This window comes from Lepus europaeus, chromosome 3 (assembly GCF_033115175.1).
Source record: "Lepus europaeus isolate LE1 chromosome 3, mLepTim1.pri, whole genome shotgun sequence".
NCBI classification, from domain to species: domain Eukaryota; kingdom Metazoa; phylum Chordata; class Mammalia; order Lagomorpha; family Leporidae; genus Lepus; species Lepus europaeus.
The window spans coordinates 156,814,041-156,840,429 of NC_084829.1; the positions used below are offsets into that span (position 1 = coordinate 156,814,041).

At 44.2% G+C, this 26,389-nt stretch overlaps 1 protein-coding gene across 1 annotated transcript in view; it reads right to left on the reverse strand.

Annotated features, from left to right (window-relative positions):
• NOX3 (NADPH oxidase 3) overlaps positions 1 to 26,106 on the reverse strand; it is a 63,824-nt gene extending 37,718 nt beyond the window's left edge. The window contains exons 1-8 of the mRNA XM_062187772.1: positions 26,059 to 26,106; positions 25,355 to 25,450; positions 25,141 to 25,251; positions 23,109 to 23,193; positions 15,429 to 15,574; positions 11,739 to 11,920; positions 7,834 to 7,963; positions 1,935 to 2,027 (exon numbers count right to left, since the gene is read on the reverse strand). Of these exons, the coding sequence (XP_062043756.1) occupies positions 1,935 to 2,027; positions 7,834 to 7,963; positions 11,739 to 11,920; positions 15,429 to 15,574; positions 23,109 to 23,193; positions 25,141 to 25,251; positions 25,355 to 25,450; positions 26,059 to 26,106 (891 nt within the window). The remainder of the gene's footprint in view (positions 1 to 1,934; positions 2,028 to 7,833; positions 7,964 to 11,738; positions 11,921 to 15,428; positions 15,575 to 23,108; positions 23,194 to 25,140; positions 25,252 to 25,354; positions 25,451 to 26,058) is intronic.
• Positions 26,107 to 26,389: the final 283 nt, after the last annotated feature.

Here is a 26,389-nt window from a genome sequence, read left to right on the forward strand (position 1 = left end):
ACAGGATCAGGCCTTCCACAGCATGGTTAACCAGCTCCAGGAGATTATGTAACTATGTGTTATGTGTGTCATTTAATTTACAGTTATTAAAATAATCACCACATGGTCTCCATGTTTTTAAAAATCTAGGAACAGTTCATTTTCTTCTTCAATTATCTGCATCTTTTGGCCACCCTTTGTGAATTAATCTGAGCATGAGAGGTCTTCAGACGTTGAGGAAAATGCACATCATTTAAAACTGTTTATTTGAAAGAGAGAGAGAAGGAGGAAGAGAGGGAGAGAGAGGGAGAGGGAGATGAAGAGGGAAGGGAGAGGAGGAGGGAGAGAGACACAGAGAGAGAGATATCTTCAACTCACTGGTTGGTCGCTCCCTGAATATCTTCAATGGTCAGGGCTGGGTCAGGCCAAATCCAGGAGCTACCGTATGGGCAGGGGCCTAACTACCTGAGCTATCAGCTATCATCTGCTGTCCCCCGGGCTCTGTACCAGCAGGAAGCTAGAGCCAGGACTTAGAGTAGGCATTGATCCCTGTCGTTCTCACATGGAATGTAAGTATCTCAATTGGCATCTTAGCTGCTAGGCCAACGCCAGCGCTGCACCTATCTTATCACCCATTCTTCATGAACTTTTTGAAGCCCCTTCGTATTCCTTCCTACTAAGCCAAAAAATAACCTTCCAACTCCCCCTGTAACGCTTTATTTGTTTTGTCTTATTTTAGGTAAGTCTTGCCCAGTGTCCTCCCGGGCTCTGAGTTTTAGATGTAGGGAAGCACCTTGCAAGGGCTCTCACAGCTTTTATGAAATCCCTATAATTTGCTGCTTATCAGAAGGAAAGAACTAATTTCTCTTCTGAAATTTTCATCCTATTTTCAGGGGAAAAAAATCTCTCCAAGCCTCCGTATTTTTTGTGTCAATAGGTATAAGGGAACAAAATCTAATATCTAATAAATACAGTGACAGTATTTTTCCATCCAGAAGCGAATTTCACAGCATTTTAATCATTAGTGCTAAGTTTCTCCTCTCCCTACTGATATTTGTTCTGATGCTGCTCTTAAATGGTCTCCCTAGTAACAGTTCCAGTAGGCTGCCACAAGTTTTACAGCCTGGCGTGTGATACAGGCTGACATCCTTTGGTGCTTAACTTAAAAACAGCAACACAGCAACAGCTTAAGGCAGAAGTAAGAGCAATTTCTATAGATCTGCTTTCATGAAGACGGTTAAGGGGATATGGTACTATGTCAAAATTATATTAACAAAATATTCTAAGTGTAGAGAGCAGAGAAGTTATTTGGACACATAAAAAAGTGCATGGGAAAGAGTGTTGGGTAGCGTTTCCTGGGTTTGTGCTCTTAGTGTGTGTATTCCTGTCTTCTTGCAGCCCACGGTGAACACTGGAGAGCTGTGAGGAGGGACAGCAAGAGTGGAACCTTCTACCAAAGAGCATTGCACTTGCTAGCATAGATTCATGTGTGCTCTTTCTCCCCAGGGTCCCTTCTCACTCTGAACCATATGGTGACTGCGTTGCTCTGTTTAGCAGTCCCAGGTGAGAGTGCACACACAACAATGTTTGATCGTATGCGTGTTTGCAAAATCTACGCCTTTATATGGTGAAGGAAGATACTGTGATCAACGTGCCACCTACTCGCTCCGCTGTCTTTTCCCCCCGAGACAGAACCAGCATGAGGAGACAGCCAGACGATTCCCTGCCATAAGCCTTTATCAGAATCCTGTGTACCGGTCTGGAGCCCTGATCCCTGCCTTCAGCAGAATTAGTCACACTGAAAGATGCTCGGGATCAAGCAATTATTAGAACCGAAGATGAGCCTCTAAATTACAGACAGTTCTGCAATAAAAATGGCAAATTAAAAACTTGGGCTAATAAAAAAATTTCATCTACACTCAGGCTTTTATTCAGACATAAAGCTACATGCATACCTTGGTAATGACAACCTCTTGCTGAAATCGCCAGAACCTAATTATTCGTTCACATGCGTACAAGACCACGGGTCCCAAAACCCATTTCCAAGCCTGCAGAGAGCAGCAGAGAGAGAGGAAAAGGAAATGAAAACAGAATCCAAATATTTTCAATTTGAACCAAATCAATACACAGCATGATGAGGTTTAGACATTTTCCTCTAACTTTGGGGCAGTTATCAACAACAAAGATGTCTCCTCATATTAAATACTATAACATTCAATTATTCCTTGAAGCCTACAAGCTTATTTAAGAGATTAAATTCTTCTATATTGGTTTTTATGCTTACTTGATCAATGCTGCCTTTATGTAATTAGAAATAATTGAATTTGCAAAGAAATAAGAAAGCAGATTGATGTTTATGTTACATATGATAGGGTCATAAATGCTCCCCGACTCAGCCAAAGTCAAAGGCTTACAAAGCGACATTACTCAGCCAACACATGACATGGGAAATTAAATTAAGACTTTTCAAATAGTGAATTTTGGGACCAATAATGCATCGCAACTAGGAGGTCTCCCTGAACGAATGCACACAGACAGAGGCACACACCAGTGCTACCTGGAGCACAACATAGTTTCTTAGCATCCTTATTCTAAGTTACAAATCAGAACAGAAGTCTCAATAATGGTCTGAAGAACTGAGAGTAAGAATTTCTACTCCCAATTAACTAGATAACACATTAACCTTTTAAAAAATAATTAATTTTATTTCTTTGAAAGCTAGAGAAAGAGAAAGAGAGAAAGATACCACACTCCCATCTATCGGTTCACTATTCCAAATACCCACCGCAGCCAGGAATGGGCCAGGTTGAAGCTGGGAGCCTGGAACTCAATCTGGGTCTCCCATATGAGTTACTGGGACTCAGCTACTTTCGCCATCACCTGCCACCTCTCACAGTGTGCGTTAACGGGAGCTGGGAATGGGGGTGGAGCTGGGCCCCAAACCCAAGCACTCCAATGTGGGATGCCGATGTCCCACACAGCATCTTAGCCACTAGGCCAAATACACACCCTGTATATTAACTGCTTAAGAATACAAAAGGCATCATGGACGATCAACTGAGCATCAGGCTACTCTTGTAACAGGTGTTTTGTGCAATACAAAGTATCTTCCTCCAATAAACAGGAAGGAATGGGAGCTTAAATTCTTGCAGAGTTACAGTTGGGTCTGGTACCAGATTGTCTCTTGCATTATCTTAGGAAACTAAGGGGCAGTAAGATCAAACAAATTATCCCGGGTCATGAAGGTGATAAGGTGTCCAATAAAGATGTGGCGCGTGAAGTCCTGACCCCCAGGCTGAGTTCCCTCCAGGTCCCTGGGCTGCCTCCCTTGAGCATTGACCATGTTATCAAGCTGCTTTCTGTTCAACAGAACATTAGAGACTCATGAACTCGCATAATGCATGGAGGTTAAGGGTTCTTGGAAATGCGGCCTGATTTTTCTTTCAAAGAAGAAGAAACGACCTTCTGCGAGTTTGAGTTGTCCAGGGAGGCAAAGGTAGATCCGAGAGAGCCAGGACTGGAATCACACCTTTCACAGTGCCTCCAAATTTCCTCCTTAGTCTCCTAAATCTCCGAGTAGTATCTTGGGAGCAGGTAGGCATCTCATTCTTTTGAACTCAGATGTTTGCTAAACCCCCTCTAATCAACACATTACCGCCTCACCAGCGGTTGGGCTGCAAGTGTTCTGTGGACAAGTCACAGGCCTTTAGCATGATTTTTACTTCTTTTGAGATACCTTTCCTGTTTTCTTCTTTTTGGCATTTCTGTTTCCTTTGGGGTCTGTTTGCATGGTGCCTCCTCTCATCTGTTAAAACCTTTCTCTGCTTTTTTTCCAGGGGACCTCTTGTTTGCCTGACAAAAGTTAGATCTGTGCAGGCGACCCCAAGCAATTTGACCCATTTATTCTTTTCTGCCTCTGCAGGGCTCCACAATGCGTTTGGAAAGCAGAGAGGATAAAAGCTTTCACCAACCTGTGCTGAGAGGGAGGCAGGAAAGCAGATCAGAGTGGGGAAGCCTGGGAAGCAGTTCTTGGGGAGGAGGGGGCTGCACTGAGGCAATGAACCCTAGGGTCCCCCCTGCTTGAGTGAACCGAATTGGTGTGGGGGCGGCACTGTGGCATAGCGGGGAAACCCTCCACCTGCAGTGCAAGCATCCCATATGGGCGCCTGTTGGAGACCTGGCTGCTCCACTTCCGATCAAGCTCTCTGCTATGGCCTGAGAAGGTAGTGTATGAAGGCCCAAGTGTTTGGGCCCCTGCACCCGCATGGGAGACCCAGTGGAAGCTCCTGGCTCCTGGCTTTGGATGGGCACAGCTCCAGCCATTACAGCCAATTGGGGAGTGAACCAGTGGATAGAAGACCTCTCTCTCTCTCTCTCTCTCTCTCTCTCCCTCTACTCTCTCTGTATAGCTCTGACTTTCAAATAAATGAATAAATCTTAAAAAAATTAAAGACTTAGTGTGGACTTTTCCAGACACAGTAGCAGAAGTTCTGATTCTTTCTGCATACGCTTAGGGAGCTATTTGCAAAATTGCTCACATAGTCTTTGTGTGTTTTTACAAATAATTATTCACACTCAATTTAGAAGGTTTTGGACATCACGCACTTCATTTTGATGGCATCAAATCAGCCATGGTCTCTGGCTTTTCCATGTTGATAAAATGGAATGGACCATTTTTCTTTCTATGGTTCCACAGGAAGGAGACTGCTATCTTTAATCTTTCCTCTATCTCTGCCTCAGTCTAGAAGTTGCCCCAGGAGCAGATACCCCACTTTAGTGACATTGTGATGCCCTGGGGGCTGTGGAAGTGAAGGAAGGAGAGGAAGGTATGGCCAGAGAGGAGTATTAGGAAATGGTCCAGCAGTGATGAGCAGGGAGACAAGGAGGAAGCCAAGCAGATCATGCTCCAGAGGAGGTGTGTGAGGTGGAGCTGCACGAGTCTCCCAAGGTCTGACTCTGGTCTTGGGGCGACCTTCCCTCACCCTGTGTCTTTGGGCACATCTCAGGTTGTATGATGTCTAATCTTCTATTTTGTAAAATGAGAAATAGTTGGCAAAGAGGATTATTTAGTTTCCCTTCATGCTCTGAAATGCTTGACTGTCTTCATCGAGATGAATACCCATATTGGGGACATGAACTTGTAGATAGCAATGGAGAGCTGGCCAAATGGGACTTTAGGGAAGGCCAGAGGTTCAGAGCCAATGATGTGAGGTATAGAGAAGAAAATTCGTGTCCACAGAGTTAGAAGTGCTTAGTTCTTTGCTATATTTTTTTAAGAATGATATTCATTTATTAATTTATTTGAGAGGCAGGAGAGGGGTACTCCCATTCGCTGATTTGTTTCTCAAACGTCTGTCATGGCTGGGGTGCAGCCAGAAGTTGAGAATTCAATCAAGGTCGCCCACGTGGGTGGCAGGGACTCAACCATCCGGGCCACCAGCTGCTGCCTTCCAGGGTCTGCACTGGTGCAGAGCTGAGATTGGGAGCTGGAGTCAGGATGTGGGCTACTCTGATACGGATATGGACTCCTAACTGGAATTCTAACCACTAGGTCAAGTGCCTGCCCATGGAGCTTTGGTTTCTTGATGTGCCTTGGCTGGGAATGACTTTAGTGACCAAAGGTATAAAATTGAAACTCCTTGGCCCTTGGTTGCCCACCTATTAAACAGAGGGGCAGGGCTAGTTAGTATGTACATTTCGTACATTTCTTTAATGCTAAAATACTCTGCGGATTCTTAGTTTTATCTTTTTTCTTCTCCAAAAATACTCAGAAAGTCACAGTACAGTGAGTATTTTATGATAGAAATAAAACTACGCTGATTTAAAAGCAGCAGTAATGAAACTTGTTTCCTTCACGTTCACTCCTGGTTTTTCATTCCTTCCAGAAAATAAGAACATGCTGGCTTTGATTTTATTTTATGTGTGTGCTTATGAGTAGCCTCTTTTTCTGCACAATAAGGTCTCCTGGGGGCAGGACCCACGTCTCTGAATCCTGCGTCTGGTGCAATGCCAAGCACGTCAGTGCCACTGGAGAAAGTTTACGGAATTGAGTCTGCCCGAGTTGCAGCTTCCCCTGTATCACTCACATGGTTCCTTTAGTAATCAGAAAAAAAAAGTCCCTCCTAGATGATCCTTTGTTAATGTGCTGCTTTGGCTAAGGAGGACCAGACATCTTTTGGGATTGGATTACCTAGAATCCGGACTTCTGTGTCTGCCAGTGTGACTTTGGGTAAAAAAAGAGGAGGGCACTCACGGGTGGGAGGGGAGCCGCGAGGTGTAATTAGTTCCGTTGATCAGTTCTGTTTATTTGCAGTGATGCACAAAGCTTTCTCTGTCCCAACACTGGGAGGCGTGCACCACTGTAGGTGAATTGATAAATACTCTATTAATAAAAGCACCACGAACAAGCACCGAGTTAAGAGAGACAAAGAGGAAGAAATGGAGCCTTGCAAAGATCGGGTAGGTGCGGTGCAGTGAAGCACAGGACCTTGTCCTTGTCCTTGGGATGCCTTTCTAGTCAGTGTCTGTAAGACATCAGAGAGAATATTGCACAGTTCAGCCAAGCGGTGATTGCACAGCCCACACACGCTTTGAATCAGGATCCATTAAAAATAATGGGAAAGACTGACACCAGGAGTTTGGGTGTGCAAGGAGGTGTAGCAGGGCAGAGTTAACAGAGAGATGGGTAAGTTCCCCCCTCTTAATGATAATTAATGTCAGCACGCACTGCTGGGAGCAGGCCCTGGTCTGTATTCATGAGGTGTGGGAGAGTATTGATTTTTTTATGGCGACGCTGCAGCTGAAAATTTTAGAGAGGCATTCATGTTCCTCATTAATATGCAGGCTGGGTAGTGGCTACTGAGAGTTGAGTTTAAGACACAGACAATCTATACTGGCCATTAAAAGAACCACAGTCTAATGGGCACATCTATTCTGCTTCTCTCCATTTTGAACATTTCTCCCAGTAGCTTCATCCTTAAAATCCAGTGCTTACTTTAATATATTTGAAGGTTTTAAGAGAAGGTAATCATTTATATCTTTTGTATGCTGATGGCTTAATTTCCTAAATCCCTACCATTTATATATTATTATATCCCATTATCCCAGTTTTTATGATACATATTTTGAGGCACTTGTTTCCTCCTCCTACTTTAAATCTATGGGCTTCATTTATTTTCTTTCATTCATCACCCAACTGCTCCAGACATTTGCACTGTTCCAAGACAGCTGAGGAGACCAGACAGGATTATTATTTCAATTTACCTTTGCCACCCACTGTAATGATGACAGCACACTCGGGAGTTCTCACTTTGGAGATCTGTGGACATTCTCATCCTCTCAAATTAATTAAATCTCTTCTCGGCTATTGTTACTATTATTATTATTATTATTTCAGTTATGAGAACTCGATTAGAACATGAAGTAAATGCATTTAACACCCAATTTTTTTTTTTTTTGGCCCCAAAAGCTGTAGAAAAAAAAGAAGTCCAGCTTGTAAAGGGGCGTGACTTCCAGCTGGTTGTTACCCTTTGAGGTTGGCAGGTGACAAGGTTGGGAAGGGAGGCTCTTGGTCCTCGGGGTGGGGAGTCCTGAGATTCTTGCAAATCCCCAGAATACTGGGCATCCGCCTTTGAATGGAAGTCAAAGAACACGTTGCAAAGCTGAGCCCAGTGCTTTTGGCAGCAAACCTCTTTTAAAATTACCCATAACTCGATTTCTCCATTAGCACACTTAATATAGAGGCGGCTTTGTCTAGTGCTGACATGGGCTGCTCCTCTTTCAAGCATATAAAAGTTCGAGTTATTTTAACTGTGGGGACGATTCTTTTTAAAAAGCTGCCGGGTTCATTCTTACCGAGGGTTCCTTGCCAGAAAATTGAGGCATGGGACACTGGGCGACTGCGTGCCACTTGTCATAGTGGTTTCTACAGAAGGTGACATTGTGCAGCAAGAGGCTCTCTGGAGTTTGACCTCGAACAATCCGACTTGTTCGTAAAACAAACAAACAGACAACAAAAATAGTCACTGGTTTTGTGCAGTCTGGTTACTCCACATGTAGATTCCCTGCAGCAGGCTCCACAGTAACACTTCCACCTCTCGAAACCTGAGCTGTCACTCATTTCCCTCAGCATCTTTAAAAATAGGCATTTAAAAAGCTTGGAAGAACTTTGAAGATCCCAGAAAAGAAGTGCCCCTCTGTGGTATCCTGTGTTAAATTGAAAGTGTCTATATTAGCGAATTCATAATGAAGGGAAATTGTTTGAACACATCCTTTTGTAGACTGTTGAATTTAATTAGGTTTCATCTCGTCCTGATTGCTGATTTGGGCTAATTGGCTAACTTTGTACTGTTTGGTTCTTTTGCAGATTGATTTAACTTCCACCCCTTTTCATTTGTTTCTGAGTGCTTAGAAGTTTTCCAGTGAAGAAGTCAAAAGAAGGACCCTGAATAATGGCAGTTTTCCCCCAGTGACCACTGGCAGACTTAGTGTTTGACAGGGTCAAACTCAGCCACTCTGAAGTGTGTCCTCAAGGTGGTATTGACACGTTGAAGAACAAAAGGAGAAGCCAGCTTTGTGAACGGAGCCCTGGACCTGGAGTCCCAATCCTGATGGGTAGTATTTCTCACCAGTGCATCACTGACTGACTTGGGACCAGCTGCTCTGTCACAGACTCCTAGGGTTCCCCATGGGTGCACCACACATTGAAGCTATGTCACCTAGGTGCTGCGCAGCTCCTCAATGTTTAGGAATTAAGTAGAACGAGTTATTGTGAGAATCATGGTATACGCTCCTCACAGCCTGGGAACTTCAGTATCACACAGACTCATGTTCTAGGGAGCTTGTGGCGTGGTGTGGCCCCTTTGGAATCATGGGTGGTGGGAAGAGGGGTCACGGATGCCCTTGGAAACAGACTGCTGTCACCTAGGACTGACCTGTTGGCCTTTGTCCCAGTCTGTTTATTGGAAGTCACCCAGAGTTGATAAGATCCCTTGGAGTTAGAGGAACAAACTATCTGTAAATCTCCAAAGGGCAAATGATGACCAGACTAGGAAGGTTGAATAATAAATGGGAGCCAGCGAAAGACTCCCTAAGCTTTAACACCTTCATTCCCAGGCACCAGGGACCGCGCTCCATTTCATTACAAAGAAGCTTCAGATCATTCTACAAAGGCTGTATCTTTTAAATTTTTAAAACTTTTTCTAATGGCTTCATCTATGCCATCCCATAATAGGGAGATTAGTGGGCTTTAACACATTCCAATAATCCTACTTTTACTTGGCATTTTGTATAGATTTGCAAATTACTTTTGCTGTAAACAGTAGCTGTAGAATACTTCAAGCTGAGAAGATTAAATGAAGCCCTTATCCCAAAATAAGCCTTTCAACCAGGTTAAAATGACTGAAAAATTTCATCCTATGAAATGTTATTTGGACATTTAAAATGTCTCCAGTGAAACACTGCCCATTGACATCCTCTTGTTCTACAATGCGCCAGGGTGAGAATGCGGGGGGCCGACTGTAGAGAGATGCACGCATAATTCCTGAGAAGGGAACGTCTAGACACATATAGGTTATAAAATAGAGCCTCATAAATGTGCTCCAGTGGCTAACAGCCCCTGCATGGGGAGAAGAATTTTCTGGAGCAGAAGTGATAGGGTGATCCTGCAGTGGGACACTTTGGGACTATGCACCACTCATCCTGCCCGCCCCAAACACAAACAGGAAGGGTGAGGAATCCCACACTCAGAAGAAATGACTGTGGGTACTTTTAACCTGGAAGAGAAGTAGTAAGCTTTTAGCCAGGCAGCAGCATGCATGTGAAAGTTGCTGGACAGATGACTAAGGGTGAGCAGTGCAATGGGCAGTCATTTAGGATAAAATACACGCTGCATCCCTGGGGGCAATTCTTTCCTTTTACAGGGCAAGCTGATGGATAGTGGGGGAGCTCTTAATCAGCGTAGGCAGGGGCGGTGGCAGAAGCAGGGCCCCCTTCTAGAAATGAGGGCATGAGAAATGCTGAGCTGAAATAAACCTGGCCCAAATCTACCTCTCTGCTTAAGCAATACGTTTGGCCCCAAGTAGACTCAGTACATACTGACCTGCACCTTAGCTTGAAAGTGTAACCTAACCTCAGAGTGTACTTCTGTAGCCAAGCAACTAAGTCTCAACCAATCAGAGCAGCTGAACTTCCAGCTAATCAGAGGCTGAACGATGCAAAAACAGGATCCTACAAGGCAACTGCTGATGGCAGCCAATCAGGTTGTTTCTATATGTCATTTGCTTTTCTACGGCGACAACAAATATAACCTGCACACAGGATGGGGCGAGCATTGACCAGGGGCCAGAGGCTGGGGGGGGGGGGGGCACATTCTGAACCATCTTTGGTCTCGAATGCTGCCTGGTTCCAGAACTTTTTCTTGCTCAAGTCGATTTTGTAAATTTTGCTGGCCTTGGTTTCTTTTTGCGGAAGGAAGGGACATCTGTGGGGAGGGTGGTTTGAGGGGAAGTTGACCTGTTGAGGTACAAATACTGGAAGGCTGCAGCTGTAGGCCCTGCCTGGGAAAGTCCAGCAACCAGGTTGTGTGTGCCCTCATTAGCCAGCAGTTTCCAGTTGCTGTGTGAGCTTCCAGTCTGTGCAGAGCAGGCTCTGTCCTGGGCCATCTGCTCTCAGCAGAAGCGTTTGTGGGAGAACAGGGAAGAGTGCAGGGAGGGAGGTGGAACTGCTGGTGAGCCCTGCAGGTGCTTGCAACATCCCCGGTCACATTCTTATAGGGATGAAGCAGGTTTAACTCCAGAGAGTGAGGACGCATTCCTCAAGGGCTTGCTGAAAGTGAGGTTTTGCTTGTCCAAAGACTGGTGTCCTAAGTAAGATTACTGTTTATTAATCATGGGACCTTGAGTGTGTCCCCTATCCTTCTGAACATCCAGTTCCTCTGTATGAAACAGACTCAGGAAATGAACAGAACTGTGGTTAGATCAAATTGATCATTCATACTTCGAAAATTGTAGAATGGAGAAAAGGTCATCATTTGTGAAATAATTAAAGGGGACAAGCTGGGTCATCAATAGCAAGGGGTAATTAGCCCAGGGCTATTTATTATCACTTAGAGAGCGTACTATGTACCCTCAGATTCTTCAGGTTGCTGTTCCAGTTTCCTGATGAAGAGATTAATGAACCAGATGGGTGTTGTGTACTAGAATTGTATTATATGGGCGATCTGAGCAGAAAGAAATCCTAGTATTCAGATGGGGAAACTGAGAACTACCTAACTTGCAGGCTTGCCCATGGACACTCTGATGGACAGTAAGCCTGCATCTAGAGCCCAGGTCAGACTGGCCACGTCACACACTGTCCTGCCCATACACTGGGCTTCCTAGCTGGTGGTGTTGGCTAAGCAGAAGGGAAATAAGATGTCAAAATTATATATCCTGATTAATCCCATAAAAATTGGATTGCAGAGACAGGTACCGAATGAAACATAGATCTGCTGTCATCTAGCATTCATTAGAATTTCTGAATCTTATAAACATGTCAAGGCTCACTAACATAGTCAGCTAGGGAAAATAAATATAATACTTCACCTATGTAGCTTATTTTGACAGGCGTTTGCCATAGTGAAGGTGTGTTTTCACATATGGTATGTGTCCTTTACTCACTGTGTGTCATTTCTCCATCAAAAGAAATTTCTAAGATTATAGAGAGATAATAATTTCCTAGAGATAAAAGGTCTTAACAAACTGAGCATAGTAAGGACTTACCCTGCCCCATGGAGAGCCAGACTGATAAAGAAGATGATGAAAACATGGTGTGTATACCAGAACAACTCGTAGGAGACCTGTCTGATGAACTCAGTAGAGGAGGTCATGAGCAGGATCAAAGCCAGCGAGAGCACCAGGCCAGTTATGCCTGCTATTGTCGTTAGCAACTCAATGACTGTGTTCTAAAAGAAATGAGCAGCATGACATTAATATCTCAGTACACTTTTCAGTGTTTAGGCTCAATATTCAAGAGTTCAAGCTGGGAGCCATTCAGAGTGTCTCACTCCAAAGCACATTAGCCTCAACAAGGCTCAGGGCACAGTTCAAGACGTGAGCTTCCTTCTTCTCTCTCCCTGCCATCTTACGGTAGACATCGCTCTGGTCAAACTGCACGAAACACCATGTCAATAACTGCATTTTTCGTTCATATACATCAGTTTTCATGTCAAAATGATTATGTTGAATCAGAAGCAAACAATATCTGAAAAGAGCATTTTAAGAGAGAATGCTGCAAAATAATTCCAGGTTTTACATTTTTAATTTTTAAAATAACAGTCTGAATCACCATGCTTAATTGCATTTGAACCGTAACACACACACTTCCTGAGGGGTCTGTTGGGGTATTCCTAATACAGCAGGTGCTCCTTCCTTGTGCTCCTTCCTAACTGGAAAGACCATGACTTGCATTTCTTTCCCGCCACCTCAGGGGGCCTGGAATAAGGCTCGGTAAAGCCTAGGTGATCCATAAAGGTACAACTCTTCTTATCTGGTGGACATGGCGAAAAGCCCAGAATTCTGGCTTGTGAGTACAAGGGACAGTTAAACAGCCTTTCAGAATATGAATCACATGGCATTTGTTTTTATTGTGAGCTTCCTGCAACCTTACCAAGTCATTAGTATGCATCCATTGTCTTCCTATTGAGACGACCATAAGCTCAATAGACTCACACTATATCTTTTGTCAGTAAAACCTCATTAATTTGGGCTGCTTTGAGATCTGGAGGTAATTTGGACAGGGACCTCTCTGTTGTTTATTTTTTCTTCATGGAGCAAAGATAGAAGTAAAATTGAAAAGGGTATGTCTAAAACATTTAAGTTTTTTTTTTTTTTTTCAGGTACACTCAAGCATTTTAGAAATCCATTTCTACCATAGGATGTGCTAATTTCAAATCATTCTTCTTTGCTTATTAAGGCAAATCTCTCCGTCTCTCTTTGAATCCATTCATAGACTGGTTTGAGTTTTGTGGTATCCTCTCAAATCATCTCACTGCATCATTCAGAGCATTCTATAATGTACATACACTTTGTGCTATTGATGCTCAGTTTTTCTCCAAAGATCCCAAATTAGAGGGTTTCTTGAGCTTAATTAGTAGTTGCATAGTATATTGCTTCTGAAATTGTGAAATAACTGTATAGGGAGTAGCTTAATGATCTGGCTCAATTGCTTTAAAAGTATTTCTAATAAATACTATTTATTATACAGTCTCTTCAAAATGTTGGGATTTATTCCTGGGTTTGTGTAGCAATGCATTTTTGTGAACCTTAGCAGGGGACTCCCTCCACCCCAACCCCATCATTAAGTCTAGGAGGTGTCCAGATGAATGCAGGGACTCAACTGAGTGATGCTAAAGGCATTTCCACAGGCTTAGGGCATCTGTAGTTTTGATGTATAACGTGAAATTTGTGCTTCTAATTGCTGTCAGCTAAGAAAAGGTAGTTCAACGTGATCAATGGCCTGATATTGAAAAAACCCCTCAGAATAATTAGGGGGCATGACATCAGAGTCTCTCCCAAAACATACTTGGAGTCTCCTTTCTTCAAATAAAGCTAAATGGGCAAAGTGATCACTTAAAGAGACAGTCCGGATAATAATGGAGAGGTTCCCTTTATTGGAATGTATTGCCTTAAGGTTTGGGAAATACAGATTTTTTTTTAAACCTGGTCAACAAGATGGTAGTTGACCAAATGGTAGTGCAAGGGAAAAGGTTTGGATCAAACACAAAGCAAGAGATAGGGGTGGAGTGGGCATTTGACCTAGTAGTTTTTTTTTTTTTAAATTTTTAATTTTTTGACAGGCAGAGTGGACAGTGAGAGAGAGAGACAGAGAGAAAGGTCTTCCTTTTTGCTGTTGGTTCACCCTCCAATGGCCACCACGGCTGGGGCGCTGCAGCTGGCGCACTGCACTGATCCGAAGCCAGGAGCCAGGTGCTTCCTCCTGGTCTCCCATGGGGTGCAGGGCCCAAGCACTTGGGCCATCCTCCACTGCACTCCTGGGCCACAGCAGAGAGCTGGCCTGGAAGAGGGGCAACCGGGACAGAATCTGGTGCCCTGACTGGGACTAGAACCCGGGGTGCCGGCGCCGCAAGGCGGAGGATTAGCCTAGTGAGCCGCAGCGCCGACCTGACCTAGTAGTGTTGATAGCCCCTACACTGCATCAGAGCACTGGGGTTTGAGTCTTGACTCCTCCCCTGATTCCGGCTTCCTGTTGTGTGTACCCTGGGAGGCCGCAGGTGAGAAGCAGATCAGTAGTCCCTGATACCCATGTGGAAGACCTGGATAGAGTTCTAGATTCCCAGCTTCAGCCTGGCCAAATCCTGGCTATTGCAGGTGTTTGAGGAGTGAACCAATGGACAGGGGCTCTGTCTTAGTCTCTCTGCCTTTCAAATAAATAAAATAAGTAAATTAAAATTAAAAATACAAAGGAAGGGGTAGGAGTGGACTAGTAAAGGCAAATGTTTTATCTCTTAAAGTGGGTTGATGTGGCCGTAATTCAGTTTTCTTCCCCGCCCCCACAGGTGCTGTCACTGTGTGCACACAGGTAATTAGTATTAAGAATGTCCCTAGCAATGCAGTCTCATTATAAAATTAGCTACTCTGCTCAGTGTCTGAGTTGGCAGACCAGCTATTCACATGTGTGCCAAAGTATGAGGCGCAGGGGAAGAGATCCAGAAAGCAATCTGCAAATTGAAAAGGAAGACATCCAATTTATAAACGCTGGGTGAAGATGGCACCTCCGGGACAGGCATTGTGGTGTAGCATGCTTGCCATCGTTTGCAATGCCTGCATCCTGTTACCAGAGTGCTGGTTTGAGTCTCGGCTCCCCTATTTCCAATCCAGCTTCCTGCCAATGCATTCTGGGAGGTGGTGCATTGATGACTCAAGAGCTTGGGCCCCTGCAACCCACATGGGAGATCCAGATGGAGTTCCTGGCTCCTGGTTTGGGCCTGGCCCAGTCCTGACTGTTGAGGGCATTGGGGTGAACAGAAAGTAGGAGATCTCTCTGTCTCTTTCTGCCCTGAAAGTGGATGAAAATAAATGGATAAGTATTTTTAAAAAACCAAGTTGACACCTCATAATCTTTTATGACTCTAACATCAGCGAAAAACTATCCAAGCATGAGTTGCTTTTAATATTTAAAATATCGGAGCTTGAACAACTTATTGTATTTCCTATTTTCATTTTGGTGTTGCTATAAGCTAGTTAAGTGACATATGTTCCCCTCTTGCTCATAACCTCTCAGCAACATTAACGGTAGGAAAAAAACTTTTAAAAGATGAAATTGATGGTACCTTTTGGCAGGAACTCATCCCCAGCTCTCTTATTAAAAGCTTTTGATATATGGTGTTTCTGAGAAAGTGATGGGAAAAGGAAGGCTTTTTGAGATGAGAAACTAGTTAGGCAGGAACTCACCGTGCCGGCGGTCCGGATGGGGTTGAGGTAGCTCTCATTTGGGCTGTTGCCAAGTTTGGAAAGTGCAGCCGGAAGCCCAGAGGCCTCCTCCGATTGGCTCAAGTGGTAGCGCTCCAGGTTGAACAAATGGGCCACGATGTGGATGGCTAAGGATGCAGAAACAACATCGGACACACACCATATGGATCTCTTCCTTTGCAGTAGCTCAACAACACACTGCGTCTGTGTTCAAGTTTCTGTGTGCTGCTCTTACAAACCCCAAAGAAGATGTATTTGTGCATCTTTCCTAGTGTCTCGAATGGAGTGGATTGAACAGGTCTGAAGATGTTGTATGAGTCACCACATTCATTTTAATTATATTCAGAAATAAAGTAAATCTCAACTCATCAGGATTTAATTTTAGACATATGATCATCCTGCAAGTGGAATGGGTCTAAGCAATATGTCAACATAATCATATATGAGACATCATTCTTGAGGAAGGAGCTGTATATAATTATAGATATAAAACTTATTTCCTTAAAGAGTTAGAAAGCATTATTCTAGAATATGGTACATCATACACACTGTTAGATGTGTTTATGAAATACATGATAGGCACTAGGGGAGATGCTGTTTTTGTTCTCATGCAGACATTATAGTTTCTATTCTTCCCTTTATGTATTTTAGAACATATGTTTATATACCCCTCCACAAACACTGACATATTTGCATGTGTTATTCCTACTAGATTGAAATAAGTCAGTATTTATGGAACTAAACATAACTTCTCTATGTTTTTCTTTTCAAAAAATTTATTTACTTATGTGCAAGTGCTCAAGGCAGAGAGAGGGAGAGAAAACTTCCATTCCCTGGTTCACTCCCCCAATGCCCGCAATGACTGGTGCCGGGCAAGGAGCAGGAGCTGGGAGCTCCGTCCAGGTCTCCCATGTAGTTGGCGGAGCCCAGTCACTTGAGTAGTCACCTGCTGCCCCTCAGGGTGCACATTAGTGGGAAGCTGGAATCAGAAGTAGAAGTGGGAATCCAGCTCAGATCCTCCAATGTGGAGAACAGGTGTCTTAACAGAAAGGCTAAACACCTGCCCCTGGCAACGTCTAAGATCTAAATGATGAGAACAAGCGTCAGAATGCAGCATGGTTCATCTTGAGGATTCTGTGTCTGGAGCTGCTCTTGTCTGTGAGATCTGCTGGGAATCCAACAGTCACAGTATCTGGGCGATGACATACTGCAAATGGGAGCCTGACTAGGCGGTCAGTTGATACCCACCATTGGGATCAGATTTGAGTGTGAAATAAGAATCAACTACTCAGGCATACATAATTTCCCAGTGGGTATCTGTTTCTTCCATACCCACAGAGAGAAGCAGCAGAGCCTGCTACTATTAACAAGTTGTGGGTGACTTAGGGGATCCTCTATGGCTGTGGGTCGAGATATGGATGAGTGAGAGGAGAAAGGGAGCAGAAGAAACTTCTAAGACATTAGCTCTGGTCCCTGTGGTCCTAGTGGCACATTTGCTTACAAGTGCCTTTTTCCATTTAGTGTTTCTCCGTTATCTGAGGTCCTTCTTATCAGATCCTTTCCTGCCTGGCAAAACTCTAACCATGCTCTAACACTCTATTCAAAGTGCCAAACAGCACCTCTACATCTGTGATGTTTACTGCCTCCTTATGAGTTCAGTGCACTTCCTCCTAAACACATCTTGGCCATGTCTATGAAGGAGCTTTCTGGTTTGATAGCAGCAAAACAGCATCCACAAAGCTAGTCTTTTCTGATGTGATACATAAAATAGGAACCATTTCCTAAATTGAATACAAACATTGTCCAGCACTCCTAATTGCTGATTTCTGATAACCACCTGAAGTCTTTGAGAAACAGGTATAATTTTCATAACTAACATATTTGATTGACAAATACATGCCCTGACGATGTTATAAATGCTGTTGGAATGTCACCCAATACAACCTTTACTTGTCAGTCCTATTCCCATTTTACAGACCAATATTCTGAACAAAAAAATTGAGACATTTGCTATGCATTAACGACAAAGATGGGATAAAAGCCTGTCTGTGACTTCAGGGCTTCATATTTTGATCTTTAAAAACTCTATTGCTTCTTTTGAGTCATCGGAAATGGTCACATCTTACTTGTTGACTCAAAACTAATTTCTCCTTTGGGCTTAGAAAAGCTCTTTGAATGAGTCATTTGGTGTCTTTCATCTGGAGTCAAACTGTCCCGAAGGCTCATGGTTGATGGTGACATTTGGATCCTTACAGGCTGGGTGGGTGGTCTTTCCGTGTTTCATCCTTCTACCTCCTCCTCTGCCCCTAGCTCTTCACTCTCCTTCCATGGACAAAAGCACTGTAGACAGGGAGTGGAGCTGTTCCCATTTGCAGGGCTAGAAACGGAGCTTCAGTGTGTGCTTTGCCATTGTATGATCCATACGTGATAGCCAGAAAGGGGATACAGAACAAATTCCTTGTCTTTTATGTTATTCTATATTTCATAACATTCTTCTCCCGTGTAATGAGTTGTTGATCACAATCTGTTTTCTATTAGATTGATTTCCACATGAGAATTTGACACTGTTAAACTAAATGTAAGCACGTTGATTGAATGAACAAAGATATTGAACTATTTATTTATTCCTCTTGCCAGGTGTCTCACAACAGAGCTGGAGACACTAATGGAGTAGTCTCAGGAAGGCCGAGAAGCTGTTCGAGAGGGAGCTCCTGGGGGAATTGTGGAAAGCTGCTCTCTCCAGTGCTTCTGCCAAGCTTTAAAATTCGTGTCTTAACTGTTCCTTTGCCTCATCTACCTCCATTTTGCTTTCTCTTTCCAGGTATAAGGCAAAAAGTAGATTTTAAAATGATTTCAGGAATTCCCAGACTGAGAACTGATTTTGCCCATTTTGTTAGTTAAACCGTTGCATTTTGCTCTTAGAGCTGATCTTAATGTGATGTAACCTCTGATTGGAACTTAAAATGTGCCAGCTACTAAGCCCAGAGCTTTTTGGACTTGATAGATACTGGGGGGCCAGAAATAGTATTTTTTTCTGGAAATTATATTTTCTACTCTTTTCTTTATTGGTTTGAGTCTTTTTAATGTGAAGAACATACTGTCTGTGTTGCCATGACAGTTACCTTAGAGATGTGATAAAATAGTTACAAGGTTTGATTTTTCTCTTAGTCATTGTGCGTTTCCTCGTGATAAGTGTACGTCAGCAGGTAGCAGAAGGAATGCTGAAGCGGCTACTTCTCAGCTACTTGACTCTCTCTGTCTCTGTTTTCTCTCCTGAAAAATGGGTGGTCTGGACTAAGCTACAGGATATCTAAGCTGTGTGGCTCCCGTGTTTTCCTCTGCAGTTAACGGCAAACATTTACCATCTCAAAGGGATCTGCAGTCGGATATGGAAGTAATACAAACTCCAAACTCCTGTTTTAATGTGTTTTTGAGTTAATACCGGCCTACAAGGGGCCTCGGTGTAGTGGTACACAATGGCATCAACCTCCCAGCCAAGCTCTTCCCCATGCCTCTGCGACCTTCTCCTGTCTCCCATGGCTGTGTCCTTGGAAGAGCCCAGCACACATCCCATAACCCGATCAACTGCGCAGGGGCGAGAGGTGCTAGGTCTGGGTCTTCCTGTGCTTTCCTCTCCAAAGTGCTGTTAAAAGAGGGCAGCGAGGCTGGAAACGCTACACACGTGCATTTAATTGGTGTGTGAACTCCCGAGTTCAAAGAAGGACCTTTTATTGAAGGGTGAACAATAACAAGGAAAAACTCATAAAGGCTACAATTAGAGCACGTTGCCCTGAGAAATCTCCTTTTGGTTCCTCTCTCTCTCACTCTCTCTCTCTAATTTTTTCAGGAGATCAAAGGGAGCAGGATGTAGGGGATCCCTGGAAGTGTATTCAGATCTTGCTGTATTTCTGCCTGCCAGTACTGGGGAGTCAGTCATCTCATAACTGAACAGCTTTTTAACACCAAGAACCAAGGTTTTATGGGCAGAACGTGGCCCGAACTTTCAGATTTGTGGTTGTAGTTCTGCAGGAAGACCTGTGGGCTCTGACCCCCGTGAATGCCGCACTTTTGTCAACCGCTTGAAATCCTGCGAGGCAGGAGCTAGGGACCAAGCTGGCTGCGAGCGCCCTCACCTCACCCGGAGCTGCTAGGAGTGATCCTTGATGGACCAGAACTCGAAGAACTTGTGCCTTCGGGGCTGCTCTCCACCATGGGGCGTCCAAATCTTTATTTTTCTCTCTGGGTTCTTCCTCGGAGCTCTCTCTGCCCCTAGTCTGCTTATTGGTGTCGGTAAAGTAATTTTGGCAACTCAACAGGAGCTGCCTTCGGGCCGATTGCACACCCCTGCAACCTGGCAGATGTACGCCGTGGAATTTGCCAGAAAGAGCTCTCCTGGATCACGACACTCCCCTTTGATGGACGCTCGGGTGTAGAGTACTACTTTTCCATTAGAAGCGGCTTCAAGGTCTGCTGTGGACCAGGGAACCCAGAAAGATCCGCGTTAGTAAGAGTGGAGAGGCTGCAAGATGCACTTTTTATACCGGCAGGGTTGTAGGTCTCTGAAAAATGATTTATTAGTGGTTGAAGCTGCTCCGGCAGCTGCTCTCGCAGGCAGGCAGGCAGGAAGGCAGGAAGCCAAGAGAAGCAGCGCTCCTGTCCCCGCGTTTGCGGCGATGCCCTTGATCACAGCATTGCTGTCGCCTGTTCCTCCTCCTCCCTAGCCTGCTTCCGCCGGTCGCTAATTACATCCTTTAATGATCTGACCAATTAAAGCCTGCAGTTCGACTTCGAGGGGGAACGGGTGAGAAATTAGAGCCCGGCACGCACGCAGCCTTCGATGTGGGTGCACTTCGTCCAAGGTTACACACCTCTATTAAGCCAGCGGGCTGCTCGGGAAGCGAGGCTAATAAAGCAAGCGAAGGGGCTTCGCAGCTGCTCCCCAGTGAACACGCAAGGAGGACGCAGTGCGCAAAGCGACGGTGCAGCTATGAGAGCCGGGCTTTGCATTTTTCCTCCTCCAAGTGCTGCTGCCAGCCGCATTTCTTAGTTAATGTGGAATGCAGTAATTGCTTTGTCAGGGCCCGGGAGCCGCAGAGAGCTTTCTTCCCACTCGCCTGCCTGCCTTGGCCGGGCAGTGGAAACCGCAGCGGAGCGCTGGTTGCCATGGAGGTGCAGGACGAGGGGCGCTTTGCTCTGGGCCCTGCTGGGGGAGCCCGGGAGGTAGACCCACGCCGGCAAAGCAGTGGGGGTTCCGGAGGAAGAGAGCTGGCAAGCATACTTGATCCTCTCCAGGGATTGGTGAGGGAAAGCTCGGGAAAGAACGCTGTTTATTTATTTATTTTTTTCCTGTGGCACCAGAATGTGAATTTATTCTCTCGCTGACTGGCGTCACTTTAAATCTCTTCCCTACCCACAGTGCTCCCTGCACAACTCACGGGCCTGGGTCTTGTGCCTTCACCCAGTGATTTCTCGAGCTGCTCTCGCCCCTGCTGGCTCACACCCGGAGGCATAAGGCACAGTGCCAGCCCTCAAGGGCGTCAGGTCTAAGGGATTCACCCATGGTAGGAAGCAGGACAGGGGACCTGCTGGTGTGTGTGTGTGCGGGCTGCATCCTGCCCAGGAGGACCAGGCAACGGCTCCTGGATATGGTGTCCCCAAGGAGAGGTGCAGCATTTGAGGCACAGAGCATCCCATGGGCGAACACACAGAATGTTCTGGATACTTTCCGAAGGGAAACGGGGAGGGGTGCACCGTCAGGATGAGACTAGAGTAGGAGCAGAGGGGCTACATCAGCAGAGCAAAGAAGTCTTGATTGGCTCTTATCTGGGCCAGCAACCAGCCAGTGATTTTGTATCCTGCAGTGTTCCAAGTAGGGCGGGTCCTGACAATGATGGGCTCATCTCATTGAGATGGCTAGATCGTATTATTGTTTATTTTTAATTCCAAGGGAAAAGGTCACCAGGAACTTAATCTGAAATCACACAAGCAATCCATAGTGACGGTATGACCTTGTCAAGGTCACCTGACTCTTGTCAGGGCTGTCATCTGCAGTCATAGGCCATTCCTGGACGGCCTGCCCACACTGGTTTCAGAAGGTTATAGCTCCTAGCAGGGTGCTTTGCACCTGGGTGACAAAATGCTGTGTTTATACCATCAGTGTGTGATTACAGAAACAGAAATATACATACCCAAAGGCTTAAGGAGAAAGCTATTTCATGACACCCATTTCCCTTTATTCTTTCCTCCCTTTTATGATTTGCTGGGATGCTGGGTTCTCCCCCTTTCTTGCTATAATATCTTTATAACTTTCCTTAGAGTCCAATTATGCCTCAAAGCTATTGCACAGCGATACTGTTCTCCCTGCCATTTTGTTGTGTTGTGTCTTCCCTTTTACTGCAGTGATACAGGAATCTTAAGGTGTGAAGCCTAGAGATCCGTTACATTTCTTCTCTGTGTAGCCTACCAAGGAGCAGTCTGGCCTTCACTCACAATGGGGAGCTCACTACCCTTATTCTGACTTTCCGGAATTTCTAAGGTTTGGAAACGATGTCCCTTTCTGAGCAGAAATCGGCTGCCCTGAGTCGTCATGCCTTCGCCTTTGCTTACTGATCAAAAGTCAGGAGCACCTGTATGTCTCAGACTGGATTCTGAGACTGGATCAGCCTGGCTCTTTGCCCCCGCCCCTCCAGCCGGCTCTCTCTCGGACGTGAGACGCTATTCCTTCACAATCCACAAGGCTCTTTTGCAGAACGTGTCTGGGGTTGGTTTAATCTGGCATTGAAGACAATCAGTGGGGAGCATCTCCCCCTCGTGTCTCAGTGCACACCCAAAGTTGTGTTAATTGGCACTCGGGCACCGTCTGTCATGTCTTGTTGCTTAATTAAATTCACATTTGTTTTGAGAGTTCCTTTTACTCTGCTATTTTTTATGCATGAGAGGATAAAAACAAATGAGGAAAACATTTTATAGTTAAATTAGTTTGAGGAAACAGTCCCGAATCGTAACTCTTAATCGTTCAGAGAGCCTTTTATTTCAATGTCTTTGTTTTCCAAGCGAACCACAAGCCAGTTGATCACTGACCCTCTTCTGTTCCTCTTCCTCATAGTCTAAACTTGGCCTTGGATGTTAATTTCTAGTGCCTTCTTTTTGAATTAGAAATGCAGTAATAACACTTACACTGTAGGTAACCATAAAGCTTCCTATCTTTTCAAGATCCTTGTATATCCAATGGCTCAATGCTGCTCAGAACCTTGCTCATATGATCTTTTTTTCTTTTTATTGCCCATGACACCATGTGATAGTCATTTTCCTATGACCCTGCATGAGAATTAGAGCATAGGCCAATTTTATTCCCAATTGCATCGACTATGAATGTGTTCACTTTTCATGGAGGTATTTATCATTGCGTTATTGACAAGCCTGCTTATTCACAAATGAAAATAAAGTTCGACAGCTTTGCTTTGATGCATTGAGGTCCTGGTAGTGGAACATTGATACAGGAGTACAAATCACAAATTAAAAATCCTTTCATCTAAATGTTCTGTGGCCAAATGAATGGCAAAGGTTTCTTCTACCTAAGGTGAGACATAGTGGTGGGGATATCATTAAAACAGAGCTATATCAGACATTGCAAAATCCATCAGGCAACAAATGAGTACTTACCTGCACTAACAGCTATTCCATAGGCGACTAACTTGTGGAATTTGAGGTTTTTGTCTAATTGCCTTCCCCATGGTCCTCTGCAACACTAGAGTAAAAAAATAAATAAATCGAAGCCTGATATAAGAAACAATCACAGTGGTAACAACATCTTGAGAACATAGGACTCAGGATCTGCTTCTAAATTTGCTTAAGGTGGGGCCACATGACACAGAAGTTAGTGGCCATTTGTCAAACAGCAAAGTAAAAGGTTATTACTTGATTTGCTGAAATTTCACCTCAGTAAAAATGACTGAATGAGCAGTTCTCTCTCTCTCTCTCTCTTTTTTTTTTTTTTGACAGGCAGAGTGGACAGTGAGAGAGAGAGACAGAGAAAGGTCTTCTTTTATCGTTGGTTCACCCTCCAATGGCCACCACGGCCGGCACACTGCGCTGATCCAAAGCCAGGAGCCAGGTGCTTCTCCTGGTCTCCCATGCAGGTGCAGGGCCCAAGCATTTGGGCCATCCTCCACTGCACTCCTGGGCCACAGCAGAGAGCTGGCCTGGAAGAGGGGCAACCGGGACAGAATCCAGCACCCCAACCAGGACTAGAACCTGGGGTGCCGGCGCCGCAGGCAGAGGATTAGCCTATTGAGCCGCAGCGCTGGCCAGAATGAACAGTTCTCTTGCTATATCTCAGAATTCCTGAATAAACATGCTACTACCCATGCCTCACTCAGCTTCTTTATCTAGATAATGCAGGTGATAAACGCCATCCTCATCTATGTGGTTTAAGTTGTCCATAAATTTTCCTTATTTTACAAACTCAGGTACTGTATACAACTATCTCATATTCATAAAACCTCATGGTGATTATAGAATAAATTATTTCATATGACAAAAATTGTTGGAGGTCTCATTTTCTGTACATTATTGTGTTCAACAGGAAAAACAGCTGAGTACCCAAACAGTGGAATCAATGTAATGAGGAAATATCACTCTATGTCAGCAGTTAAAATCCACATATGGGGGCCAGCACTGTGGCTTAGCTAGTAAAGTCACCACCTGCAGTGCCGCATCCCATGTGGGCACCTGTTCCAGTCCTGGCTGCTCCACTTCCTATCCAGCTGCCTGCTATTGGCCTGGGAAAGCAGTAGAAGATGGCCCAAGTGCTTGGGCTCCTGCACCCGTGGGGAGACCTGGAAGAAGCTCCTGGCTCCTGGTTTTAGATCTGCCCAGCTCCAGCTGTTGTGGCTGTTTGGGCAGTGAACCAGCGATGGGAGACCTCTCTCTCTACCTCTGTTTCTACCTCTCTGTTACTCTGCCTTTCAAATAAATAAATTAATTAAAAAATAGAATCCATATACTAAAGTCTATGCGTTGTGGGTAGGGTATTTGGTGTTGTGGTTGAGATGCTCTGTGGATAATGCATTCTATATGAGAGTATCTGGGTTCAAGTCTCAGCTCTGCTTCTGATTTCAGCTTCCTGCTAATACACACCCTGGAAGGCAGCAGGTGATGGCTCAAGTACTTGGGTCCTTGCTACCTATATGGGAGGCCCAGACCCAGTACATGGCTCCTGTTGTGGGCATTTGAAAAGTGAACCAGGCAGATTGCAGATCTCTCTCTCTCTCTCTCTCTCTGTCTGTCTCTGCCTTTCAAGTAAAAGAAAAATAAGTAAACATTTATATTCTGTGTATCGTGATTGTGATTGTCCTTTCTGAGGGTAAGAACTCAAAGGACTGTTTCCCGAGTGGCATTTATCTCAACTGCTTGTCTGTCTTCTATCAGAAATGGTAATGGCTTATCTTTTAACAGCAGGAAAACCTAAGCAATGACTACACTGCCATGTAGAAAGTCAATGGCAAAGGCAAAAGCCAAATCAGATGTACCACTTCCTGATTTTCGGTCACAGCCATTCTGTTCTTTCTTACAAAGAAATCGAGGTAAGTTTAAACAGGATCACCTGGAATTTCACAGTAAAGTACACCCTTATTTTCAATAGCACTCATATTAGTCATAACAACTGGAATTATGGCCAAGACTTTCTACTTACAGTGCTTGTTCCTCTCACGAATGAGATGAAGTTTCGGCTGATAGGCAATAGGATTAACATGCAGTTAAAATTCAGGCACAGTGCAGATGCCTTCGCCCAAGCCAGTGTCGACTTCCATATAGAGAAACACAAAAACAAGATGTACAGTTCAAAGGAGGAAGCTGGGAAAATAGGATGTAGTTTATTTTCTGAAATAGTCATCGGTTCTACTTACCCCCAAAATAACTCGTGTGTAGAGAAAAGACTCCTCCTCTTCATACCAACGGAACGTGACCATAAAGAGATACAAGTTCACTCCCAGCCATGAGAGCTTGAGTACAAGGCAAAGAGAACCAATCAGCACCATCCTCAAATTTTCCCCTTTTAAAATCACTCGCGGTCCTTGTTTTTTTCAAGGTGGAGTGAAAAGTTCTCATATTAATCAGAATTACTCTCTGTATTCATTCCTTACAAGTTAGATTTTAGCAGTGATTATAACAGTAAGAAATTTTTAACTTCATAAAAAGATTTTACGCACATATGTGTGAGTCTTAAAGGAGATAATGACAAGTACCCCACCTTCCTCACCTTGACAATGATATCAAGAAGGAAGAAATATTTAAAAACAACTTGAAGAGTGCTCTAGAAAAATCCCAGTATCATAGTCTAATTTGAAGACTTCATTTGATTTAGAGAAACATTCATACATTATGCAAAAATAACTACTTGACTTTAAAAATAATTAAAAATGAACTCAATCGGAAAACAACTTTGCATGATTCTATAAGGCTAAATTAAACATATCTGCTGAATGTTTTCTAACAAGTTTTCGTCTTTTACTAGAGTAATACTTCAAGCTATTTAGCATTTCTATACAAGCTACCAAAAAATGAAAACAACATCCTATATTTAAAGTTGAATAAGAAAAATAGTACTTACTACTACCATGATGGGGAGACTTTCATTCAAAACCCAACACCCCATCATGACACTTGTGTTCTCTCGCTGTCAGCAAATCCTTCCTTTCATTCACCTGAGCCCCAGTGCTTTATCCTTAGTGAGGGCTTCCCTAAGAAATGATAGCATCTGTTTGTCTTAGGAAGCACCTACTGGGAGCAGCTCTCTGGAATTTCTAATTAAGGACTTCTTGCCAAAGGCACATCACCGAGCTGACATGCCTCATGACCTGGGTAAATACAAGACAAGTCCCATCCAATGATTCCATTCTTCAAAGACTTCAGAAGAAAAGAAAGCTCGTTTTATTAAATTG